At 40.6% G+C, this 25,481-nt stretch overlaps 1 protein-coding gene across 2 annotated transcripts; it reads right to left on the bottom strand.

Annotated features, from left to right (window-relative positions):
• Nucleotides 1-3,926: 3,926 nt before the first annotated feature.
• On the bottom strand, nt 3,927-25,275 carry slc8a4a (solute carrier family 8 member 4a). 2 transcript variants are annotated; one of them, XM_051399990.1, is made up of 9 exons: nt 24,952-25,275; nt 23,873-23,948; nt 19,991-21,409; nt 19,324-19,841; nt 11,957-12,063; nt 10,880-10,998; nt 8,650-8,749; nt 7,448-7,720; nt 3,927-5,825 (listed from the first exon to the last, which is right to left on the bottom strand). In XM_051399990.1, the coding sequence occupies exons 3-9, from the start codon at nt 21,332-21,334 to the stop codon at nt 5,446-5,448; spliced, it is 2,841 nt and encodes a 946-aa protein (XP_051255950.1). In that variant the 5' UTR covers nt 21,335-21,409; nt 23,873-23,948; nt 24,952-25,275; the 3' UTR covers nt 3,927-5,445. The 2 variants fall into 2 exon arrangements, with proteins under 2 accessions (XP_051255950.1, XP_051255949.1); XM_051399989.1 differs by lacking the exon at nt 24,952-25,275 and adding an exon at nt 24,266-24,942.
• Between the last annotated feature and the right edge of the window lie 206 nt (nt 25,276-25,481).

Raw genomic sequence — 25,481 nt, 5'->3', positions numbered from 1 at the left:
GTAATGTAATGATGTGTAAATCTGCTAATATGAATTATCACATTTGACACCTGTGCTGTAAATTAGATAATGTGTGTGTATGTTTCACATTTCTTCACTGAAAACATCTGGAAACCTCTTAATGTGTCACAATTAAACACTGCAGCAATAATGACCGTGAGGAATGATTGTGTAATTATGATTACACAAAGAGCTTGTATCCTTAATATATGTAATCTTTATAACCCATTCTCCATTGCTGAAATAATTTAACATCCCCCCAAGAATTTTATCTCATCCTGATGTGTCTTGTAGAGCGGAGGTTTCATTATGAGTGGTTCATACTGGCAGAGTTCTCCTTCATCTCAGAGCAGAACACATGGAAGACAGTGTTGAATTTCAATGTCCTTCTCTAAGCCTCTTTATATTTGATTAGGAGGTTACCTCACGATCTCTGGCCAAAGTTCTGTTGATTCATCTGGTCCCAGGAGGTGTAAGTGACACCTCCCTAAGCCTGTTGAAGTAGCAAAACAGATCCAGTATTCATGCTTTTTGAGCATGATCTGCGCTGAATATTTAGCAAATATATGAAGGAAACAGTAAATGGAAAATATAAAATATGTGCTAGAGTTAGTCGGTAAGAGATAATATCCTCAGCAGAAAAAGGATTTCATTGTTCATTTGTTCAGCTGCTTACTACTGTTTCTTGACCACCTCCTTCGTGTGTTTGTCATTAGCACAAGGCCAGTGGGGATGATGAGTGTATTTGTAACTTGTGAAATCATGATGGTCTTTCTCTAACCAAAAAGGATCATTTTTCAGGGTGATGCACTTTTTTGCTTTCTTGCCGACAGTGAGATGAGAAGATTGATGGCCCGATAAGCTACTGCTTGCAGCTGGTTAACTAAACTTAGCACAAACACTTTTGCTGGCAGAGCATCCTTGATCATATCCCCACTACTGGTAGTAGCACTTGGTATCTATGTGGACGGGGAATCAACTCTTATTAATCATTTATCCATTTAAGTGCAGCAACCGGTATGAGTGCCTGCTTCTCTATATCATATCTATATCATGATATCAGCAAGTGTAATTTACACGAGGGAGCTTACAACAGTAACTTACCTGTAACTATTTTTTCCTAGTGTAATTATTTTGCTGCAGACTAGAGGCAATTAAGTGAATGTATTTTTGGATATTCAACTGGGGTATTCAGACTATTTACTATAACTGCATTTCAGCATGTTATCAGACTAACAGTTTGACTTTGAAAATGCAAAGCATTTAATTTTTTATTTTCAGTTCTTTATTTATTTACAGTTTTATTTTCACATACCCCCTACGTCAGTTTGTGTATCCCCAGAACACAATTTGGGAATAGTGGCACTAACCCAGCAAACAGCTCCCATTAAGCTAAACTAACAAGCTGCTTGCTGTAGCTTTATTGCACAGAGTGATATTGATCTTCTTACATAATCAACAATGCGAATAAGCATGTTTTCCGAAAATGAAAACGTTTTAGTTGCCCAATCTTAAAATTTGAAAATAAGTCCAATATTCACTCTCCTTTTAGTCCTCCTCTAACTCCTGAGGGAAATATCTGTCTCTTTAGCTGCTATATTTGCTAACTTTGTCTGTCATTTGCTGTTGGGTAGCTTACAGTGGGCTAATCAGAGCTTATTCACTGAAAACAGCTATACTGCTGGAAAAAAAAAAAAAAAAAAAACACTGATGAGAGTGATCTAAAACAGTAGAGCTAAAAGATGCTAAAAAAAAAAAGATCTGTAGAGCAGAGGGGAACTGCAGTCTGGAGATAATTGTCTGTGGTTTCACTACAAAGAGATGTACTTTAACCAAACTGGCCACCATCAGGAGTGGCAGGTCAGAACGCTGCATTTGTAGCTGACCTTGAAAAAGCAAAAATCAAAAATAGGACTAAGGATCAATTAAGTATCACATTTTTTTTTTTTTTACCAGTTTTTTATCGACCATTTTCTCTACCTGCTTATTTCTTCTCAGGGGTCTGGAGCATATCCCAGCATGCTCCTGGCAGCAAGTATGAAACCAATCCAGCCTCAGCATGTGGATGCATATTAAGTCCATGGCTCATTTCCCGTTTAATACAGCGAAATGGTAGAGCTGGGAAATATGGGTGACAAGTAATAATCCAATATTTCTAAGCCTTTATTGAAATAAATGGTTTTACAAAGAGATCTTTGTAAACAGAACAATAATTTAGACTAGCTGGCCTTTATCAAATACCATTAGATGTGAACAGGCCAGTACAAACACTCCTTTCACTTGAGATTATTAAGCACAGTGGGAAAAGATTATCATGAAAATCATCAAAATAATCTGGTTCTGGCTAAATGTCTGTACGGCACTGCAGTGCACTGTTGTGGACATGGTGCTGGTCTATGTTTTAGTTGTTTTGTGAGACTATTAGTTTCTGAAGACTGACGCAAAAGAAAGAAAATCTACTGGACAAAAAGTTGTGTTCTGAACAGTGTTCAGTCCTCAGACCTTCATCACATACAGCAGGAGTGACCCTTAATACAAACCCTGACAGAGCGTTCACAATGTGTGGGACTCTGTTCTTCTGTTGTCAAAGAATCCATGAAAGGAAAAAGCATGCTTGAGCAAAGCACAAAGCACAAGGTAATCTCACAGTCCAAAAAATTCACATGAGTTACAGTGTGCAAGAAATAATAACAATCCTCTGTCACAGCGGGGGTTCATTTCCCAGTTTGTGATTAGTACACCTTTATGCTTGCAATAAAAAAGGAACAATTACCAAGACACCGTATAAGCGACAGCAGGCAAAGTAATGAAGTTATTTTCATATATTAATCTTTCAAAATATCTTTCAAGTCTTTCAAATATATATATATATATATATATATTTTAAATTGTTAAGCATCAGCAATCATAAACATGATGAAACCTAAACCTATAATCACCTAACTAAAGGTCCTATAATAGTCCCTAAGGACTATTAATGATACTAATCTTATTATTTTAACGAGAAAAAAGAGGAAAGTCCAGGCTAAGTGAATATACATTTATGTGCCAGAACTTTTTTTTTCTTCTTTTTTCCAAGCCTCATTAATTATCTCACAACCACTATATTTATCTTGAGACCCTTTGGAGAACACCCAACCCCAAACTTAGGAACCACTAGACTAAACTACTGAACTGTATAAAGGATTTAAACTAATATACTGTATAATACATTCTTCTGCAGAGTTAAGCTGCTAGTGGCTCAGCTGCTTGTCAAATGGTCAAATATTTTCAGAAACCCCCTCAGCCCATTCCTTCCTGACCTTGGATTAGCACTTTTATTTAAAAATTAGTAGTAGGAGTATTTTTACATTAGTGTGCTGGCACTTTTACTTAAAGCCCCTACAAGGAACTGGCATTTTGTGCTGATTCTGGCAGCCCCTGTGGACAAAAGCCATCTCATTTCCTTGATTTTAAGGGAAACAGACCAAATCCAACACGGTGACAGGCATTAAGAATAACTACGAAAATAGCCAGTCTTCTCACTGATGGTCTTGTTTGTTTATGTAGGTCATACACAGGCATCAGTATTACATTGCTTCATAAGGACGTTTAAGTAAAGGATAAAGGAGAATAAAAGATTGGCTGCCGTTTGCAGAGTGGCATTATATTGTTAGAAAATCCTGTTTTGTCTTTTATTAATGCTTGTTTTAAGTGTTTGTTCATTTTTCCAGACAACCATCCAGCTCGTTTTGTAATACCTCATTATAAGAGTTCATATTCTGATAAATCTTGCATTTCAATAGGGTAACATTCACAAGTAGACGTGTAGAACGCATGTTTTGGTGATGTAGAAATAATTTTGAAAGACCTTCAAAAAGAACAGATTTCTGTGTGTATTCACTCTTCTTACCTCTTAAAATGTGTAATTAAGACAACAAGGCATCTTATGGCATCATAAATCAGCAACATTTATTTCCACTTTTTATACATTAAACGTGCATATCAATAAAACTAAAATTGATCATATAAATACCTCTACTGTAATACTGGTACAATAAATATGGCTCTACAGATTCTAGGTTAAATAAAAAAACAAACTTCAATATCAACTGCTGTGCGACACAAGGAGATACTCTCAGGAAATGCTGTACATGTCTTCTCTTTTAGCACATTTTTCATCCCTAAATGACGGACCTGTTTGGTGATTGTGCTATGATTAGGACCTCTTCCTACAGTCATCTTTGCTCTCTGCTGTGCTTTTTCTAAAAGTGGTGCTGTTGAAAAAGTATTCACAGTGTCAGCGTGACAGATAAGAAAACTGGTATCCTTCTTGTATCCGTACTCAGACTGCACCTTTTTTTGTCATAAACACCCGTAACATTTGTGGAGTCAATGACGAGATAGTGCCATGCCTTTCGCCAATTTGTGCTTAAGAGCAGTGTCACGCACACTCAGACACACACATACACACACAGCCACACACACACTCACATGAAAAAAATCATAAATGTGCTCAAAGAATTTATATATCTTACTACAATTTAAAGCGGGGGCACTCTGCTCAATGTCGATTATGTTGTAAAAAAAAAAAAAAAGAAAAGGCATTTTTAACCCTGGCTAAGTTGAACATGATACTGATTGAGAAAGCGACGTGGGAAAGGGGACCAGGCAGTGAAAAGATTATGATACAGCTGTGATTCACATGTACAGGAACACATCAACACGTCAACAGCCATGTCAAAATATTACATACAGTACTTTAAAATAGATTACCAAGAAACTCTTAATCTGATAACGTGCAAAAATAAACACAGCAACTCTTTCACAAAACTCCCACACACAATGTTAATCTTTTACATGATATATAATGAATAATTAATGTATAGATTGAGTAATAAATATCAACACACAGATATGTTTTACATCTCACTTCAGTCTCAGTAAGTTCTTTCCATTTATGTAAATGTAAAGTATAATGTCGTCCCATGCACCATGTATAATTTTCACCTTTTCAACACCTTTCAAAAATACAAGGAATCTTTTGACCGCTTGCTTTAATCTTGTGCTTTCTTAACACTGAATTACTCAAATAATTGTCCACACACAGAGAAAGGACAAGATGCCAGAAGTTTTACATGTCAAGTGACAGAAGGTTTGATGCGATTTATGCTGATAGCAATGATTAGATAAATGTCCAGTGGAAAATAATATTTCAAAAAAAGAACAAAAGTTAAGAACAGGTTAAATTTCAGTGGCTAAAGCAATACTTCACAGCATAGTGAGTGGTAGCAAAGTTCCCAAGTCCAAAGATTCAAAGTCAATCAGATATTGTGCGGTATCAATAATAACTAATGATACAAATAGTTATAAACCTTTGTGAAAATAGACAAAAACAGAGAGAAAACACATTCAGTAGACTGTAAAAACAAGGAGAGGAGCCGTGTCTGTGCATTTCCCTCAGTCTCAGAAGCCAGGCACGTGGCAGTACGCCTCCAGGGAGGACAACAGGATGTAGATGAACCAGAGGGAGAGGAACATAAAGAAGGTGATGAGCTTGGGTGTCCTTGGGCCCCCGAGCTCTCCGCCAGACACGCTGGGACGCCGGCGGTAGAGCAGCACCATCACACACACCAGCGCCATGATGGTGAAGAGGGTGACGGAAAAGGCCAAGGAGCCCGGGTCCACCTTGAACACCTTGCCTTTGGTGTGCCAGTAAACGGACGCGAGGGTCCACGCCACCCCGATGCCTAGGAACACATTCACTGCGTTGCTGCCCGTTACGTTGCCGATGGAGGCGTCAGCATATTGGTCCTGGATGGCAGCCACTTTACTCGCAAATGTATCTGTATGAGAAGAAGAGATATTAATTAAGCGAAAATAAATAAATTGGAAACAACAGAATTTGTGAAAATCAGCTACTGTTGGAAATCAGTGGTGTGCACAGGGGGAAAAATTCACTTAAGACCCTCCGTTAAACCCTACAACTACCAGGGACTATTTAATTGCAATATAAATAAATGCAATGGTGAGTAAGAATAATAATAATTTATCAGTGCTTTATAGATCAGACCATTTATAGACCATACATAAGAACATGTTTTAGGTTTCCAGGTTGTAAAAAATCCCTTTGGCTGCCGTCTTTTGGTGTCTTTTCTATTTACCAGCTTAAATGTTGGTAATCATTAGTTAATGCTCATCAGTGTATCATTCTCCAAAAACACATCAAGTTTGCAGTTATACATGTTATTAGTGACATATTGAAAGTACATTCCAATCAAGAAATAGTCCAACACATGTTAGTAAAATGGCTAATTGTAATGGTGACACACTGGCTTATGTACAGATTACAGTTGTTGGAAGGCAGATTTTATTACCTTTGGACAGAGTCAGGCTACCTGTTTCCCTGCTTCCTGTCTTTGTCCTAAACTGAGCTGAACAGTCTCCTGACTGTAGCTATATATTTACCATACAGACATGAGAGTGGTATCAATCTTCTCATTGAATGAGTTGTTCATGAATGGACTTTGGTCAGATTCTCTGCAAACCTTTGGAAGTTTCATCCTGAGTTATTAGAAAGTGTACAACACTTGTGTAGTAACACTTTATTTGGACAGCCCATCTACAGATAGTTTTTTTTATGTATTTTCCTGTAGATGTTGTACAGATTTATCTATAGAGTATATGTGTATACCCTAACCAAGATGCGCCTAAACCTAACCAAACCTTAACCACAGTGGACAAAGATTGTTGTATCTATAGGTGGACTATCCAAATAAAGTCTTACAGAAAGTGGTACTGCAATGTTCCCTATGGCCATGTACAACAACAACAACAACAACAACAACAACAACTTTTACACTTTAAAATGCGACAAAAATATTCTATATCCATATTCTTCAAAGCCTGTCCTGGCACTACACAGACTCTTTCTAAAGCACAGATATGCATTCGTAGATGAAAGTAAATCACAACAAATGTAGAAAGTAGATGATGTCTCTGAAACTCTCTACCCACCAAAATGAACTTATAACCCGGCAAACACAGTACCTGTGAATGCTGTAACTTCTTGATGATTACCCTCTCACTAATTCATGTAGGGAGATTTCCAGCACAACTGGTCTGCCAACTTGAAAGAGAGTGTGCGTGGGACTTACTGAGCTAAAACCTGTCAAAACCTAATTTTCATGTTCTCATTTGTGCCTCACTGTGGCAGTGTTTAGGACATAGTAAAATGGGAATACAATTAGGCAGCATAGAGAGACTAACAAGTGAAACACTGTTTTTCTTAGTTTACAGCTTGTTAATGTTCAAGGCCAGAGCCCTGGAGAGAGTTACTCTGACAGCCTAGGCAGAGACAGAGGTTACACAAGTCTCCCCAAGCAGCTGCTTGTACCGCACAGGCAAACCCCTGAGGAAACCCAGGACAAGTCTGCTGTTACAACTGACAGATACCACAGACGCCCACCTGGAACAGAGGTGCCGAGGGCCACGAACACCACAGCGGTGACAGAGTCTTTGAGACCAACGGTGCAGCCGAAATGGGAGGCCAAGTCCCCGGTCACAGCTGTCAGAACACCAATGAGGGAAATGGACACAAAGAAGCAGGCCCAGCCGTTCCAGTACTCAGTGGGCGGGACAAAAGCAAAGAGGACTTTCCAGAAAACTGTCAGGAAGTGCATGATGTAATCAAAGCAGGATGGCAAGCGCTCCTCCCCGCTCTCTTCCTCATCATCGTCACCTGGCAAAGATAGAATAGATACATGAAGGCCTGCAAAATACGTACCAAGACTGCCTTCTCTGTTGACAGATTATCTTAAGACCATATCACGCAGTTTAACATCATATCTCAGTTCAGAAATGCTTGTTTGAATGATATTAAATCATAAAAGTTAGTTCCAACTTCGTGCATTAATCAACCTTAGATAACCGCTCTGACAGCAGAATGCAGCCAAGACTATACTAAGCTCCACCACATTTAAGCCATCTGACGAATGTGTGGGAGCTAACCTTTTCAAATCTTTACATTATCTGCAAATAAAGCTATGACTCAGTGACTTAGACACATATACATGCTTTCTATTTATACGTACACACTCTGCATAAAAATCGGAGTGACCTCATCCAGAGAGAAAACATGAGAGAAAAGAGCGTATTAGCAAAATGACACATCTCTGGTGTCTAAGTCAGCTTTTAGCCCAAATGCTTTGTGCACTAGTGCAGATCTAAAAGGTTCACAAAGCCAAGTGAACGGCTTTTGAAAGGGCAAAATAAAAAGGGTTCACCATACCACATATGTCTAAATAAATTCTTCAGAGCTATTAATTGTCAAGGCAGAGCCGGCCAATTTAGTTTTTACAGTAAGCCATATGAAGAATTCACCACATCAAGCATTTTTAATAAACTGTCTAGATTCGAAGGAAGCAGCAAATAAGCACAGATATATAAAAACGGCCCATGTTTCTCTGAGCTCATTCATTCATTATTATCTGCCAATGTCAAACCAAAACTGGAACATTTGGGATTTTATTAAAGAAGTATCTAAAAAGAAAACACAGCACGACTGGTGAGAAGCAGCTGGTGGACCAGATCCGGCTGCAGGCTCAATCTTCCACAGGTCGGGTCACTGATAGATGAACAGATGAGACAAGTCAGGATGCCACGACTCACCTGCACTGACAGTGACAGCACTAACAAACTGCTCTCTCCAGCTGCTGCTCCCCACCACCAGAGCCAGGTTTGTCTTCTTGATCAGCTTGTCCACTGTGCTCTGCAGACAGACACAGAGACAAGAAAGCAGAAGAAAAAGGACAAGTTAGTGGGAGGCGTCTCTACAGGTATGAGAGTATCATTACAATCTTTACAATTAAGGTGTCACTCCACCTACTGTGGTGCACAGTGAGTCACCAAAACAGATGCAGGAGAGCACCAAACCTCACTATCCCGCAGGAAAGAAGGCACAGCGCCAGCATAAAGCAGTTTTACACCAGCACAGAAAGAAGAGCTGCAAGTATCAGCACATGAAACTGGAACCCAGAGTATCAGTGCAATATCATGTTACAGCTTAAAATGAGTCTCAAAAGGGCATATCGCTTTTCAAGAAGATTACTACATAAAACATACTCTGTCCGGAGTCATAGTGATGTCATCAGGGTTATCTCAGCTTAGACACTACATATTTTTAACCAGCAAAAATGGGGGTTACAAAAGTGGAGTGGAGTTTGAGAGACATGGACATTTGAGAGGCAGGGAGGGTTTAATGAATCCTCAGGTTGTATTATGGGAAATGAAGGTTCAAGCTTTTTTTGAGTTCAGGATATCTTGATCGATTTTGAACATTTCTTTTTTTTTATCTGTTTCTAGCAACACCCCCAAAACCCTCAGCTTTATGGCAGTACAATACCAAATCGACAGAGTACCGTTACAGTTAAATGTTACAATTTTCTCCATTTATTTAATTATTAATGCTGGATGAAATGATGAGTGAATGACTTTACTGGCAGAGTCATTAGTTACAGGCACATCACTAATAATTTATCACCAATTCCCTAGTTAGATTAAGTATTAATCTCCAACAGTCATACCCAGAATATTGTGACATAACTGATCTAAAATAGCAATGTTTTATTTTGTCTCCCTCCCCAGCCATATTAGAAAAAAAACATAATAAAGTGCCCTCTGTGGCTCCTTTAAAATGGAGAAAACACAAGGCAGTGCCTTGTACATGTTATTAAATTAGTTGGTCTCTACCTATCTCTGAATAGTTCATGTTTATGTATGATATGTACGGAATACATATTGCATTCACTTGAAATTTTATTTTTTGGTTTGTTTTTCGGAGTAATTATTTGTGTTTTTCTGACAATTTTTTTTCTGAGTTTAGAGAACATTTGAAACAATAGACGCATTCATTCCTTTATTGAGAGCTTGATTTAACGGAAACAAACATAACCGGCTTGTTTAGTTCAATCAAGTTATACTTTGATCTTGGTTTAAGACATTGGGAGATATGGTATTATCATTAGTTTGTCAACTCTACGCAGGCACCTGAGGACTTTGCGGTTGTTCAGAAGGAAAGCCCATTCAGATCTGCTAGACATAGCAATATATACATAGCAAAATTAACCCGGTATAGTAGATAGTTGAAGATGGAGCATATATGTGCGGGCAGGAGGCACCATAGGTCCACGGGAGTCACTTGCAGGTTGGAGGTTCTCACGGGAGTTCGAAGTATCTCGATAATTTAAGTAATGCAATACGCTTCCATAATTTCCACATTGAGATTCTAATAAAAGCATCTACTCTTTCTGCTTCGTCAAAAATTACAGAATCTCTGAATATGCAAATGTTGTTTATTTCTAAAGTTTTCCTGCTGGACACAAGATGTCTCCTACTTCACTGTAAAGTCCATTCTCAGTTGATGTGCACTGGTGGCTTCACACTATTTGTGATGTCACAAATCATACTCATATGCCCGCCCCTTAAAATCTTATTAATCTGCTGAAACTTTCAGCAGATTAGTGAAAACATCCTTCTAGTGTCAAACTCTGCACATATGTACATTATTCTGCACAGTGAAGCTCACACATCACATTGTAGGAACAACATATTTTTGAGTGGAGGGGGAGTTACACATTGAAACAAATTAACTGAAGGAAGTCAGGATGGACTTTTAAGTCAACAATGAGGATAATTACAGAATAATTCTTAAACGTCATGTTGTTTGCTCTCATAGTGTGTATAAAAAAGTTTAAAGATTTCCAGTCCAAAGAACTGCTGCAATGTGTATTCAGTAGGAAGTAAGCAGGTAAATCTCATAAGAACAAACAAAATATTATGCAAACATCAGTATGACAGGTGGGTGTGGCTCTGAGGTAAAGAGCTGCTTATTTTAAGTTACCTTGAATTCATAGGATTCCTCAATGACGACCTCCAGCTTAGTGTGCTCGCCCAGACAGGGGCAGCCCATCTTTGACACGTCCTCCGGTCCCACTGCTGTCTTGTTATCATTGGTGTCTCCTGTAGCAGGAGGATAAGGTTTTGTAACAAGTTAATTGTTACAAGATACTGTATTGATAATGAAACCCATGAGGATTTGCATGAGGATTGTCACAACTGACAATCAAAATGTGTTATGTCATCTGTAAATAAGGGACCCCGAGCAGCTCTGGTCCCTACACCGGCTCCCTTACAGTCAGGATGGCAGTAAAGATAGCAAAACTGGGGATTTATTCATGTTGTATCGTGTCTAACTTCAGTGGATCTTAACATATTGGGTATGGAATTAATCTGCAGATTCTGCAGTTAAAGTTAAGACCAAATATATTTTTCTATGGATGTCAGTTTGTGAGCCAAGGCCAAAATGTAGCCTGCAACAGACAAGGTAACCGAGGTTACCTAGTGGTATGCGAGGTTAGCCATTCTCACTCATAGTTGCCAAGTTGCAAATCCAGTCGCAGCAGCCCTGTGCCTGTCAGGTGCACATGGACTTTTTGCAGAAGTGTCACCGCTTCATACTGTATAGATTGGGTATTACTGAGCATTTACTAATTGGTATAAACAATAAAAAAAGTTCCCAGTGTGAATCAACTTATTTTCATTGTGAATTAGAAAATGGTCGGAGGGTCACCCAGCACAGGGCCTTAAATTGAGTATAGTGTAAGGTATGTGGACAAATTATAAATAGCCCCTGTCTCTTTTAGCTTTAACCTTGATCTAACTACTTTAGCCCAATATATTTTATTCATAAAGCCTGGCCATGCCAAATACACCAAATGGAATAAAGAGATCACACCTTAGACCTTAGAGCTGCCCCAGAGTTAAGACGAATTACTATCAATGGATATGAACAGCTCTAGCCCAAGAATTTAAATAAAATATAAAAGAGAGTGGATGCAATGGAAAATGTATTTTAAGCTATAAAATAATGAGGGAAATCACTCTGCTGCTGTATCATGCAGCTGCGTCCCAGGCTCACCGTGTCTCTGTCCCACCTCCAGCAGGATGGGCTCCTCCAACACAATCGTGAAAGTCTTGTTCTTCTCGTATTCCTCGTCATCGATGATCTTCACATTCAACAGCTTCCTAAAAGCAGAAGGGTCAAGGCACAAGGAGAGGAAGGAGGCAGATGGAGACGGATGAATTTGTTACTTAGTATTATTTAGGAAATAGCAGCAGCTGTCAATATGAGCTAGCCTGAAGTATGCATTTGTTACCTAAATTAAATCAAAAATAGGCAGCCAGTAAGTGCAGGTTCTATGCTTTTGTACACATTCGAATCAAAACAGCGTAGCCAAGAGGTAGACTGCCCACACAATGAATCATAAAACAGAGATGTTAGATAAGAAGATGGAAGCTCGAGATTTTTTACAAATTAGCAAATATATATATATATATATATATATATATATATATATATATATATATATATTATATATGTAATACCCCACAAGAGGGCGGACTCTATCTACACCATTAATTCCATTAGAGCACAAGAGAAATGTAGTGAAACAGCCCACACCCCTCCCACACACTTCAAGTTATAAGCCACGGGAAATTGAATTATTATCTTGTTCTCAGTGGAAATTAAGCACCACCTATCTAGGAATCCATGCAGGTTAAAGCAAATCTTAAGACTTATTTAGAAATACAGTCTGTAAAATTGAATGCTGCAAAAACACGTGCCGATGCGGTGTCAAACTGTGACCGACATATTTGCCTCAGCCCGCTTCATTCTCCTACACTGTCACAGTGAGTCTTCCTCTCCCTCTCTCTCCATCTCCCTAATGATATGTGGGTGGCTGTCTATTTCTGTCTACACTTATACACTCAGGATTCGACAACACGCAGGAAGAGCTTTTGCTCGCAGAAGAGAAGAAGTTTATTTTAAACATGAATGATACGTCATCAGCTGTCTAATGTCAGGGACAGTCATGCCAGTGGGTGCAAAGGGAATCGCAGTATAGCCTAGAGTCCTTACAATGGAAACAAAAGAGTTTATCTTTTAAACAGGGTGCTATTTCAAGCATGATATGTACAGGAACACAGTAAGTTTCCTTTAAGGCCTTAAAATAAAACGTGATGGTTCGGTTGCTATGGACCATATTCATGCAGCAGCCATTCTGGTATTACATCACACTTTGGGCAGATACTGCTTGCCCTGCTTTAGTGTAAGATGAACAGGATATAACTGCCAGGGATCAGACAAACATTTACATTTCGCAGACCTCTCATTAAAATGCAAGCCAGGAATCAAAAGCTGTCAAAGAACAACAGGGAAGTAGGTTCTCTTCGGCTGATTAGGTGGCAATTTAAATCTCAACCTCTGCCAGAGTTTAATGCTCATTTGCACTCATTTCAGACAAAAGGTGGGTGATAATAACATAAAAGGTGAACAAATCAAAACTGTCTACAGATTCCAAAATAGATGACTGAGATGAGACTAATTTTATGAATTAGTCATACAGTAAAATAGTGCTTTTTTCACCTGGTTGAATCCAAAGTATAACGTAATGAGTAACTGACAGGTAAAAAATTGTAGTTCAATGAAATAATATAAAGAATAAAAGTATGAATAAAAAACTCAGCATTACAGCCTCATGTTAACACGTGCTGCTAATAGAATGCATAGATTTAATAATCAATTCAATTTGGATTTTTGATAAATAATGAATCAATTCTGAATATGCCAGAACTCAACGATTTCCAATGAAACTCAATGAAGCTGATTGGCAATTGACAATCAACATATCAAACTAAAAAAGGTGATTTTAACCAGCGGTTGTAACACTACCTAATAGAGCTTGTTAAATTATGTGGCTCCCATGTTCAGGTTCAAAGATAAAATTGAGAGCAGAAAATGTATTTCCATGTGACCCCTCTGTTGTCTTGAGCCAATGGGCTAATAAAGTAAAAAAAAAACTGATTTTAAACAGAAATTTGCTTTCTTGCTGAGAGCTAGATAAGAACATTGATACCACTCTCATGTCTGTATGCTAGTGCCAACAGTTGGATAGCTTAGCTTAGCATAAAGGCTGGAAACAGCTAGCAAGGTTCTGTCCAAAGGTGAAACATCTCCCGACCAGTACCTCTAAAGCTCACTAATTTAAGACGTTAATCTAGTTTGTTTCATCACACAAACAGATTTTGGTTTTATGGAGTTTGTGCTCAAAGTATTTCTTAAACTCCTTGTTAAACCACAACTTGGTATCTCAGCAAATTAGCGTTTTTACAAAAATGTCTTTTGATCCTTTAAAAGTGGTGATAAATCCATGAGGTGCTGCTATGTATCATCCCCCTGCATGTGAGTTTGAAAGGGTCACTGTAAGGGTACAATAGCACCACCCGGAGCCGTGTATCTCTGCAGGTCGAAGCAAACTCTCATTACAACAGGCACAGTTAGATTCTATCCACACAGTAATGCTCTCACTTACTGAATATCACATTTCACTGTGCATCAGCCATCTCTGTCTGCCCGGCGGCTCCATTCCTGGGATAGTTTCTGAGAAGCCATAGTGGGTAACATACACTGCTATTTTATCTGTCACACACAAATGAAGTGATGGACTGGAGTGTATTGTCTGAGCTGTGAAGATTGATCCCTGTTCTACCTGAAACCACCATAATCTCTGCTGCATGTGTGGAATACACTGCGGACTGCAGGAAGTCTGGCTGGTTCTTTTTATAAGTTCTAATAAAAAAGGAGATGCGTCAGTGCTTTTTTTCCTCTTTTCACAGTTTTCTAGCAAAGCAAAAAGTGTCTGTTTCTTCTATAAATTAATTAACTGGATTTACTGGATTAACTTGGTTTAACCTAAATTAAGCCTAACTAAAGGGAAAACCAGATAGGACTCTAGGGTGGTGGTAGGACTGTCACCTCTCGAAAGAAGGACCAGGCAGCTGTGCAACCTTTTTATTTGGAGTTTCCCTCTCCTCCAGATTCTGCGTTGGTTTGATAAGGATGCTCCAGTTTCCTCCCACAGTCCAAAGGCAGTACGGTAAGTCATGAGGACTGGAGACTCCAAACTGCCTACAGGTATGAGTGTGAGTGATTTTATGCCTCTGTTCACCCTGGGAGAGTCTCTCAACTTTCTGCACTCTGCATGCTGGGATAGGCTCCAGCCCTCCTGAGAGCCTGACAGAAATGAAGCCAACAGGGAGAATGAGTGAATGCATACATGCATGACTGTATGTCAGATGCCCTCGACTGAACGGGGCACGGCCAATCAGTTACAGAACTATGGATCAAACCTGTGTGTCAGCATGTATCTGCCTAGCTGAAGTGTCCTTGAGCAAGATCTCCACCAGAGAGACTGCATTGTAGCTGAATGTGAACATGAAGCAGCTGCACCATGAAGATATATGTGTCTCATATCTACAGCAGTTTCAAAATGAACATTATATTATCTCCACTGTAATGTGTTCTTGGGTTATTATTATTATTATATTAGTACAGGATATTTATACAGAAGCAAAAGGTTTTTGACATTGCCAATGATATATGACCCTATCTCTGATAACTTGTACTTGAAATTATTGTATAACAGAGAATGGCAGCTTAATGATATGCACTAATCAGCACTAGAGGAGACAAGTGAGATGAGAAAAAGCTCTACATACAATATAACACAAGACTGGAGCTGCCAGCTATTTCAGAACTGCTTGTCGGATGGTTGAACTGCTTCGGAAAGCCCATCCTCCCCACACCTCGCTGACGTCGTAATGTCGTAATTTCTGCAACTTTCCAAATCTGACAATCTGGCATCCACAGAGGTGCAGTGGCAAGAGAGCCGAGGTCTGAACTTTTTTCTTAAAAGTGTGGTTAGCTATTCTGCCAATGACCATAACAAACATCATGATGTAGTGCGATCAACGACACAGCAAGTAAAATAATTATGTTAGCTAAGGGTTAGTAAACTGTGGATACGGTTGGTGCTGCGAAGCTAACATGCAGAAAGGATGAGACTCTCAACTCTCTGGCTACTATAGCAATACTATATACAACACAATGACAGCATATTTTGGCAAACTAGAGAGTAAGCTGAATTCAATGAAATTCAATTAAATTCAATTTTATTTGTACAGCACCAATTCATAAGTTATCTCAGGACACTTTTCAAATAGAGCAGGTTTAGACCGTACTCCTTTTACGGTAAAAGGAGAATTACGGTATTTACAGAGACCCAACAGCTGTCAGCATGTCGGAATGTCTGACACACACATCCCGGCTGGAATAACAAGTTAGTATTGTGTGGCTTGTGTGTACCTAATGTCATAGCATTTCACCAAGAACCATACATTTCAACCTCATGGTGGCGCTAGATGAAAAGACCAAAGACAATTTGTCCGAGGATTACTGAGATACTACCGACAGACGTACGTCTAGCGTGGCTAAAAAAGCGCAGCCTAATGATATATAGAATAACAATGAGATATGATGAATTACTGTGAGTATTAAATATGAGAATGAAGGTTTAACCAAAGGAAGCCTATCAGTACTGCTCAAATGGAGCAAAGCCTTTCTTCTACCTTGAAAGGTTTTCCATGTGTTAATGTTACCCAACCCTGACTGCGCTGCTCCGATTTTTCCGTGTTTTTCGGGAAGTTCAGGATGTTATTGATCCTGACTACATTAAGCGTGAGAAATAAAGAATATCAGGGTATTGATTTCCCTTTTCAGAAGTGATCTCCTCACATCTCTTTCATCTTAGCTTATGTAACTGCCCCCGTTATCCACCTCAGCTTCAACTAGTGTGTAGTGCCACACATTTCGAGGCGCTAAACAAAAACAGACACAAGAGGAATCTACAAGCATCAAACGGTCTGTGCAGATCTGCTTCTAATCCATAAACACAGAAATGTAAAACGGTTCTCTGTGTCAGCCTGTTTATGTTGGCTCAGAGGTCTATGTCTGTACATCATAATCTATTTACTGCAGTGCAGAATTTAGATGGTAAATTATTATTTAACTGCACGCCTGGTTTTTAAAATGCTCCTCCTGGCTCAATGTCAAAAGCTTACAAACTTGCCTTCCTCCTCTTTTGCTTTTCTGCATTCTCAACCATCGACCGGGACAGGCAGATGTACACAGACACAAAGCGGCACAAAGCAAGAGTCACTGTAACAAACACACACACACACAAAGAGCTGCCTGGAGGCCCGCTGCCGAGTGTCAGCTCTTTGTCCTGAACACCCAGGGAAACACTCGGGTAAGAAAAGCCAGCTTGGTTTGAAGGGTGAACTTTGGTAGCCTGCTGAGCAGTAAGGAGCACAGATATACATTTAACACAGAGCATGTGCGATCTCGTCTGCTCAGGAGCATGAATAGATACGCACCTACAAAAGCCGAAACGCTTCAAGATGACAACGCAAAGACTCACCTTCACCTCCATCTTTTAACAGGACTGACTGAACGCGCCAAATTAAACAACCTCATGAAAAATTCAGTCTGACTCCAGCATCTAGTGGCATAAAGTAGGACCAAACTGGGATGTTTTAGAAAGACTAAGACCCGTAGCAATCTGCTTCTATGGACTTTGGTTCTACACCAGCTTTGATATATATCTTTATGTGGCAAATAGAGATAAATGCTGAGCTTTTCCAATGATAAAATGTTGTGCTTTAACCTTCTGAGTACAGGTATCTTAGATTAAAAATGTTGCTGCTGTGACTTGACCCAACTGGACCTGCCAATTCTGACTTAAGATCTGAGCGAAGCCTTTTTACCTATGATCAGAGCGCTCCTGCGTTCCCCTTCAAGTCCTTGTTTGCTATTCAAAGGAGCACAGGAGCAGCTGAGTGCAGCTTAGGCATTTCCCGTTGCGTTTGGGTTTTCTTTTCATCGGTTTTCTGGTAGCAAACTGTCCTGCTCTGCTGGATCCTACTCTCCACAGTCCTTCCACTCCTGCTTGCACACTGACTGTCGATGGAAGCATGACTCCAGATAATGTAAAGTGTGCAGATGCTTGTGTCACTGTCAGCTTGCTACAGTCAGATAAACATGAGTCTTGGCTCAGTAGGTGAGGATTTTTATCTAATGCTCAGTCTCCATTTGAACACAGATGCTGCCAGCCTCTCTCACATTGTTATGCGCTACTGTCTCATTAACTGCAGCCTCTGTAGCTGTCTGCGCTACATTGAGAGAACTTGTGGGACTTCTGTTAACCCCTCTTCACTCTCTTTAATTGCTTTAGATGCTCAAGAAGCTCTCTTTAGTTTCCCTTTGGAGCAACATTTTGTTTGATGCGGGTTTGAAGTGGGTTCAGTGCACAGACACACACACAAACACCCTTAAAAGTACACACTGACAAACATGCAGGGAATTGTGCACACTGACAAACAAATATATTAAAATCTCACCTGCACTGCGAGGCACAAAAAGACAAATATGGAGATCTGTATTCTCTTTGACACCGTGTATTCACCTGCCTTTCCTCCCACTCAGCCGACCTACACAATACACCTACACACAAGCCCTGAAATCCTCCCCACACAGACAGATTCATCTGACACATTTTTTATTCCTTTGTTTTGTCCATTGGTTTGCTGTAAATCATGTTGTGATGAGCTTGAAATGGCTATGGGCATTTTCTTTTTTAAGCCGAAAAAAAAATAAAAACACTGCTGTGGATAATTGCCAAGCCCTTTGCCCGTCACATCATAAAACAAACCCTACAAGTGTACTCATCATTCAGCAAAACCTTCCACACAACATTCAAGAGAAAAGCTGGAAAAACATCACACTTTCAACGTTCTCTCTGTACCCTTCCTCTTCGCTCTATTTTATCTGCCTCTCTGCTGGTGCATCCATGGATCCTTTTGTTGAAATTATCACACAGGCACCTGTTTCAGTAGTAGCTCAGCAGCCCCCATCCCCTCCTTGCTGCTGTGCAAGTCACCTGTCTGATTTTCTTTCCTCTACTCTGTCGCTATCACACACTTCCCTTTGTTTTCTGCAGTGGAGTTTTCATTGCTCTGCATTACAATGAACTCCCATATAACCTCCACTGAAATCCCAAAGGGCTGCATGGTTATTCATTCAGAGAAAGCTGCTTCGATGCCTCTTTTTCTCCTTCTCCTTCTTTTACATCAGCCAGAATGTTTCATTATCAGCCTCACAATTATATCCCCTTATCCTCCCACGTCATCCTTCTGAAAGATCTAAACTTCTCATAGCGAACGTATTTATGACTCATAAAAACAGTCCTTTTATCCTTTACCAGAATAGATAACTTACAGTAATCTAGCAGGACTGTTTAACATACCAACATGTGGGCTGTGATGTTTGATCAAGTGATGAGAAGCATCAACAAGGCATCACATCAAGGAAGAAGAACTGTCACTCACATAGTCTCATCGTTCTGAAACTCCAGCTTGCCGGACACCTCATCATAGTCTTCCCCGGCCTTGGCGGTGCCTTCGACGGTGTGGTAGGGCACCGCCACCTTCCCCCTTGCCCCAGACGTCCGGTGAACCTTCACCTGCATGTTGCCGACGCTCTCGCTGACCCTCATGGAGTTATTCTCAAACGTAAAAATGCCAGCGTGGTCATCATCATATATGGTAACCGTGGCGGTGTGAGCGTTTCCCAGGGCTGCTTTTGGGGGAACGTGGGAGGGGATTCCCACCGTGCTGTTGCTGGAGGTGATAGAGCTCGGCTCCAGGACAGAGACCTCAGCTCGGTGCACGATGCGTGGATTACTTAGGCGCACGTAGAAGTGCTCGTCCTCTTCAAAAATGTCGTCATCAATAACGCCAACAGTGAACTCTTTTGTTGTCTCACCAGGCTTGAAGACCAACGTGCCCTCAGCAAACTCATAGTCTGAGCCAGCATTGGCAGTTGCGTCCTCTGTACGGTAATCCACCTGTGGGGCACAAGCAAAGAAAAAAACTTTATTAAACAGTCTAAAGTTAAAATAGTGGAGTTACAATAAAACACCTCAAGCATTTAAAGTCGATTTTAAATTGACCTTGAGCATTTACAATATTTCTATCTATATCTATTACTTCTTACCTTCACAGTGCAGCCACTTTCCCCTCCATGCCGGCTCACTGACAGCTTTAGTGAGCCACAGTTCTCAAAGCATTGGTAGTGAGAGGGGTCAAACTGCAGGTAGATGGTGTTGGGATCCTCCTCTTGCCCACTGGCCTCGTGACAGCTCACCACCTTCCTGGCCTGGTCAGCGGCGTGCTTTTTCAAGATGTTCCCAGCTCCGATCATCATACGTGTGGCTTGAATGCGATAGAAGGCCCGGCTCTTCTGCTGCTGGACCAACACTTGATAGTTGGCCATCTCAATCAGCTGCTCCATGTCCTTCTCCGGGTGCCTCTGTTTTAAGTCTTTCAGAGTGCGAGCCATATCCCGTCGGGCTTCTTCCTCCTGATCTTGCTCCACACTCATCCCTCCCCCTTCCTCCACCCCCTCCAGCATCCCATCCAGAGCCTCTTTGGGGTGAGTGTGGGAGTTCACACCCTGGCCGTCCATCTCCAGGTCCATTTTAGTGAACATGGCATCCCCCTCCGACTCGATGATAATGCCACGGGTTTTGTCAGCACGATAACGCTTATGGACGTACTTGTAGAAGAGCAGGCGCCGGTCTGCAATCCAGGCTTGCAGCACACAGAGAGGGAAGAAGAAGAAAGTGAGGACGGCCTCCCAAACCTCTACCTCCCCAGGGGAGAACACAGACAGGATGAGATACAGCCAGACGTAGGCAAATATGCTCCAGGCAGCAGTGACGAAAAACACCCGTAAGTGCTTTATCTTGCGGGTTTCATTTTCTGGCACCACGTAGACACAGATAGCGATGATAATGAACATGTTGAATGCAGCGCTTCCCACAATTGTGCTCGGACCCAAAGATCCAGCCTCAAAATCATGGCCGACCACTTCAATGACAGACAGCAGGATCTCTGGTGCAGACGAGCCCAGCGCCATCAGAGTCAGGTTGGATACGGTCTCGTTCCAGATGCGCACAGTAGTCGTTGTTGTCTCACCGTTGGGCTTCTTGATGGTGATCTCCTTTTCCTGAGAGGTGATGACCTCGATGGATGACATGAAGCGGTCTGCAATGATGGACATGCCCAGGAACATGTATATGAGGGCTGCAAAGTAAACTATGGCACGTGCCACTTTGTCACCCACCGCAGGGTTCTGGGGGTTCCACATGGGCAGCACCACGCCATCAGAACAGTTATCTTCACTGGAGCAGTTGCCTGGTGTGCTGCCAGCATCTTCATGGCTGGCGCTGCCCTGGGAGAAATGAGTGACTCCTGGGAGCAGAACCAGCAGAATAGAGATGAACATACATGGCCTGAAAGATGGAGTGAAATTCACGATACACTTGTGCAGAAACATGGCAGGATGATGAAGCTTGTACTCTTCGGGTGCTGAAGTTCGATCCACGTCACATGTGGAGGGCTATACAAACCTCTGAAAGACAAAAGAAAAATACATTTGTGTGGAGGATGAGATTGTCACATTCACTATGTAAGATGTTCGTCATTTAGAGTTCTATTATTGAAATAACTGCTTTAAGCAAAGGTTTAACATCACAAAAGTACTCACAGTCATATTCTTTTGTATGCAAATGATGTGGGATCCAACGGTTTGCTTGTTCTGAGTTTGGAAAGCCAGAAATATTGGCACCTACTAATCGTTGAGTCATTGGTATTGAACTACCCTGTCAAACTCCCCCACATATAATGTGGTCATTTTGTGCTAAGCAGCGGTAGAAATGTGACCCTCTGCACCTGTAGTATTGAGGGAAAAACTGACTCAGTCCACCATGTACTGTCAGGTTAGATGGAATTCCAAAAATAATCTTCACTGACAGTGAGTCAAGAGAAGAGCAGTTGTTCTTAGGCAGCCTACTGATAAAGATACTATAAGATTATTCAAAGGAGAAACAATCGTGGTCTCTCGTGGAAGTGTAACATGGCTCTCAACTGTACTCTGTAATATATTGTAAAAATGTAGTAAACACTGTTTGTCATGTTACATAAGCAATTTAAACTATGTCAGGGGACAATAATTTCACAGTGGTTTTCTTGGCAGCAGCGCAGCCATCAACAGCTTGAGTGAACAATTCAGAGAGTACAGCACCAATGCTGTCCAGAGGATTAACATCTGCATCAGTGTGAATGGAGAGAAAGAGAGGGAAAACACCAAGGAGGGTAATCTGGTGCTTCCTAATTAAAATTTTAAGACCATCTCCATCTCAAAAATAGGTTGCCTACCTGCAGCAGAACCAATTTGACAAAGGTTTATGTACAGCACATGCTCCCATTGACATGCAGCAGAGAAAAGCTGCAATCTTCACTCTGACCTGCATGTTTCCCATCAAGCCTACATTTCAGGGTGAATCAGCGCAGCACAGATGTACAAATTGACAACAAAGTTGTCATTTTTTTGGTTGCCTTATAAACAAATGACGAACAGACTTTATTTGTGCAGCGACCACAGCTTGATGCAACATCTCAACACCTGTCATCTGATCAGTCTGAGCGAAAACATCAGCAAGATCAGCACCATGGACAGCGATACAGGAAACATGTGACCCTCAGGCTGGATTTCTAAGGATGCTCCATCCATATTCAACAAAGACATTTCAGAAATTCCTGATACAGGGAATCTAAAGCTCTAAAGATCAATCACAAGTCCATAATATTAGAGCCAAGAGTACAAGACTCACGTAATTTGGAGAGAATGAAATATTCCACAGCCGTGTAAAGATATAATATAATATTGGTTTCATCTGGCCCACAACCATGCACAAATTTTGAGTGGGTGACGTTTCTATGGTAAAAGCAAGCTCTCCAACTGGTGGGAATGCAGGAATAAAACTGTTTTCTGACAATACTATAGAGACAAAAAGGGTCTATATATTTTCATTTGTTCTAATGGTCAATAAAGAAAAGCATCCGAACACTAAAATATGTGCCTTCTTCCACGCAAAAACAGTTAGCCCACAGGTTTCAGGGTGTGGATGCTTTTTTTCCTTGAGTTTAATAATCTATAGCTCCAGCACCTCAGTTAAGCCCTGATACTGGATAAACAATGTTCCTTTCTCTATTATTTCATCTGTTCCAGTGGTGCCAGACTCATTCCTCAGCAGGTAGAAACAAGCTAACAAGGTACAGAAACTATTAGAGGTACTCTGTTTCCCTGGAAAATACAGGATTTATAGTTATCACACAGGTTTTTCACATTACTTTGATAATACTTTGATAATTTGCAAATCTTGAATCTTACAAAAGACATTCAGTAAATTCTAAAGCTACAAACCCCCTGCTGGGAATCTAAAGTAGAATTATCTGCTCTGCTGATATTTTATATTGATTTCTTGATTAACAACCTTTATCAACTACTGGATAATTCACACATTTTCCAAATCTAAAAAAAACAAAAGCAAAACAACCTCTGATCCAAACAGAATCATGATGATTTAATCCTCAAACATGTTCCTGTTTGGTAAGCAGAGGTCTCAGGTTGGCAGTAAACACTTGTACATAATGAGTCACACTTTGATGCCAGCATTCGTTTTGTGAGAGAAGGTGTTTTTTTTCCCCAAATGGTGACAGTCTTAATTTATAATGAGGCTCCTCATAAATGTCATTTCTGCTATCTTGGGAATGGAAAGTCATACAAATAACAAACAAAAGGAAAATGAAGCAGAAACAATGTGTAAACAGAAACTGACTGCTGGCAGAAAAAGTGATTTCCTTGAGACCTTGCCTTGAACAAAAATCACAGTCAAGAAACAGAAATCTACAACATGTAATACTAGTTTGAACGCAGCTACGGGTTTTAGAGCCCCGCACAATGGAGAAAACCCATGATGTTCATGCATAAATATGCTTTATAATTTAGTATATATTTCCTAGAAACGCTCACCTGGGTGCCGTTGTCAGTGAGTCAGCTCAGTGTGGAAGTTGTGGCCTCAGGAGATGAAGTTATCTTTCATATCGCTCTGTAGAAAAACAGGTTATCTTAAATTAAGGAATTGTAAAGAGAGTTTTATAATCACCATGAAAACTATAGCCGGAGAGGATTTCACATTAGAGAGTTTTAAGAAGCTTATTAAAAGCCAGACATGTGTGCAAAACACAAATAAAACATCACAGTTGCAGACTATTCAAAACGTTAAGTTACAAATGGGTTCTGAGGCAACTAGATTATTGGACATTACAGATGCAGGAAAAAGCCGATTATCCCATCAGAAGGCTGTGCATGAGGGACAAATAGACGGGTCCATTTGGTGCGCACAACAGTCCCACAGATACTCACAGAAAGCCCTGAATCTCAGCTGGACCCTGGTCACAGCGTGGCTACCCTGCACCAGTTCAACAGAAGAAGACACCCCGTGTGCCATTCACACAGCAGGCTGGTGTAATGGTGTTGGCTTGTTGCGCTGGTGTCTTGGAAATGACGCGTAGCTTTCCACGGTGTTTCTTCGCTATGTTTTTTTTCTGACAGGTACCCTACCTCAGCAAACTTGACACTGTCGGATTAGTTCCTCTTATTAAATTCCTCTTGTTCCACCGCGGCAGCACCTTCCGCAAGGCTAAGTAATTTTTCAGAAACCACAATGCGTTTTCAGCTTTATCCTCTCCAGGCTACGTGCGATTGTTGATGCGTAAAATAATAAATTAAATTACTGACTCTGTCCTCATTCGTCCCGCTTCAATCAGTCAGAAATTCTTCCAAACTGTCAATGTATGAAAGGCTTTCAGATTGTTTTTTATCCGCAAAATTAACTGAGTGAAAAAAATTCCCTTGCTTTTCTGTCTGAGCTGGATAACGCAAGAACCAAACAGGACTGCACATGAGAGTAGGCGTGAATGAATGGTGAGGGATTGAGAGGACGCAAACCACACAGTACACGGATCAGGACAAGATGGATATCAAGCAGAGGGATGGTGGCAGACAAGAAAGAGGAGTGTGGTGTTATGCAAATGGAAGTCTTGTCTTACTCTTGCGGTGGGCAGCATTGGCTCAAGAAACGATGAGCGAGAAGGAAAAGCAGTAACACTGCAGAAACAGGGGAGGAGACGTTCAGAAACAGCGCTACACGCACGGCTGGTCCTCCTGACTGCGCATCAGGAGTCCAGGATGAATGATCATTCCACTCCTGAATTCTTATAATTTGCTAATTTTCGTTATCGGCCATCAGCATAGATACCTGCCGTAACCTGAAAGCTAAAGATCTGATATTCGTGTTAAGACTCAGAAAACCCAGATGTTGCAGCCTGCAGCTCAGTTGTGGGTTGGTGGTTTGAATTTTCTGGATGTTTATAGACAGAGAAGTAGTAGAGACACACATATACTGAAAAAAAAAAAAAAAAAGCTTTACAATGTGATCTATTATCGTGGAAAAACAAAATGATCTAAACTAGGCTAAAAGTCTATAGGCAGGCCCATCCATAATGCTCGTCCCTCACCAGCAAACAAGATTCCTGGACCGGTGAAAAATGGAGAGACAACTTTGCCATTCCGATCCTTA

This window comes from Dicentrarchus labrax, unplaced genomic scaffold (genome assembly GCF_905237075.1).
Source record: "Dicentrarchus labrax unplaced genomic scaffold, dlabrax2021, whole genome shotgun sequence".
Lineage (NCBI taxonomy): Eukaryota > Metazoa > Chordata > Actinopteri > Moronidae > Dicentrarchus > Dicentrarchus labrax.
This window is presented reverse-complemented; position numbering and strand designations above follow the sequence as displayed.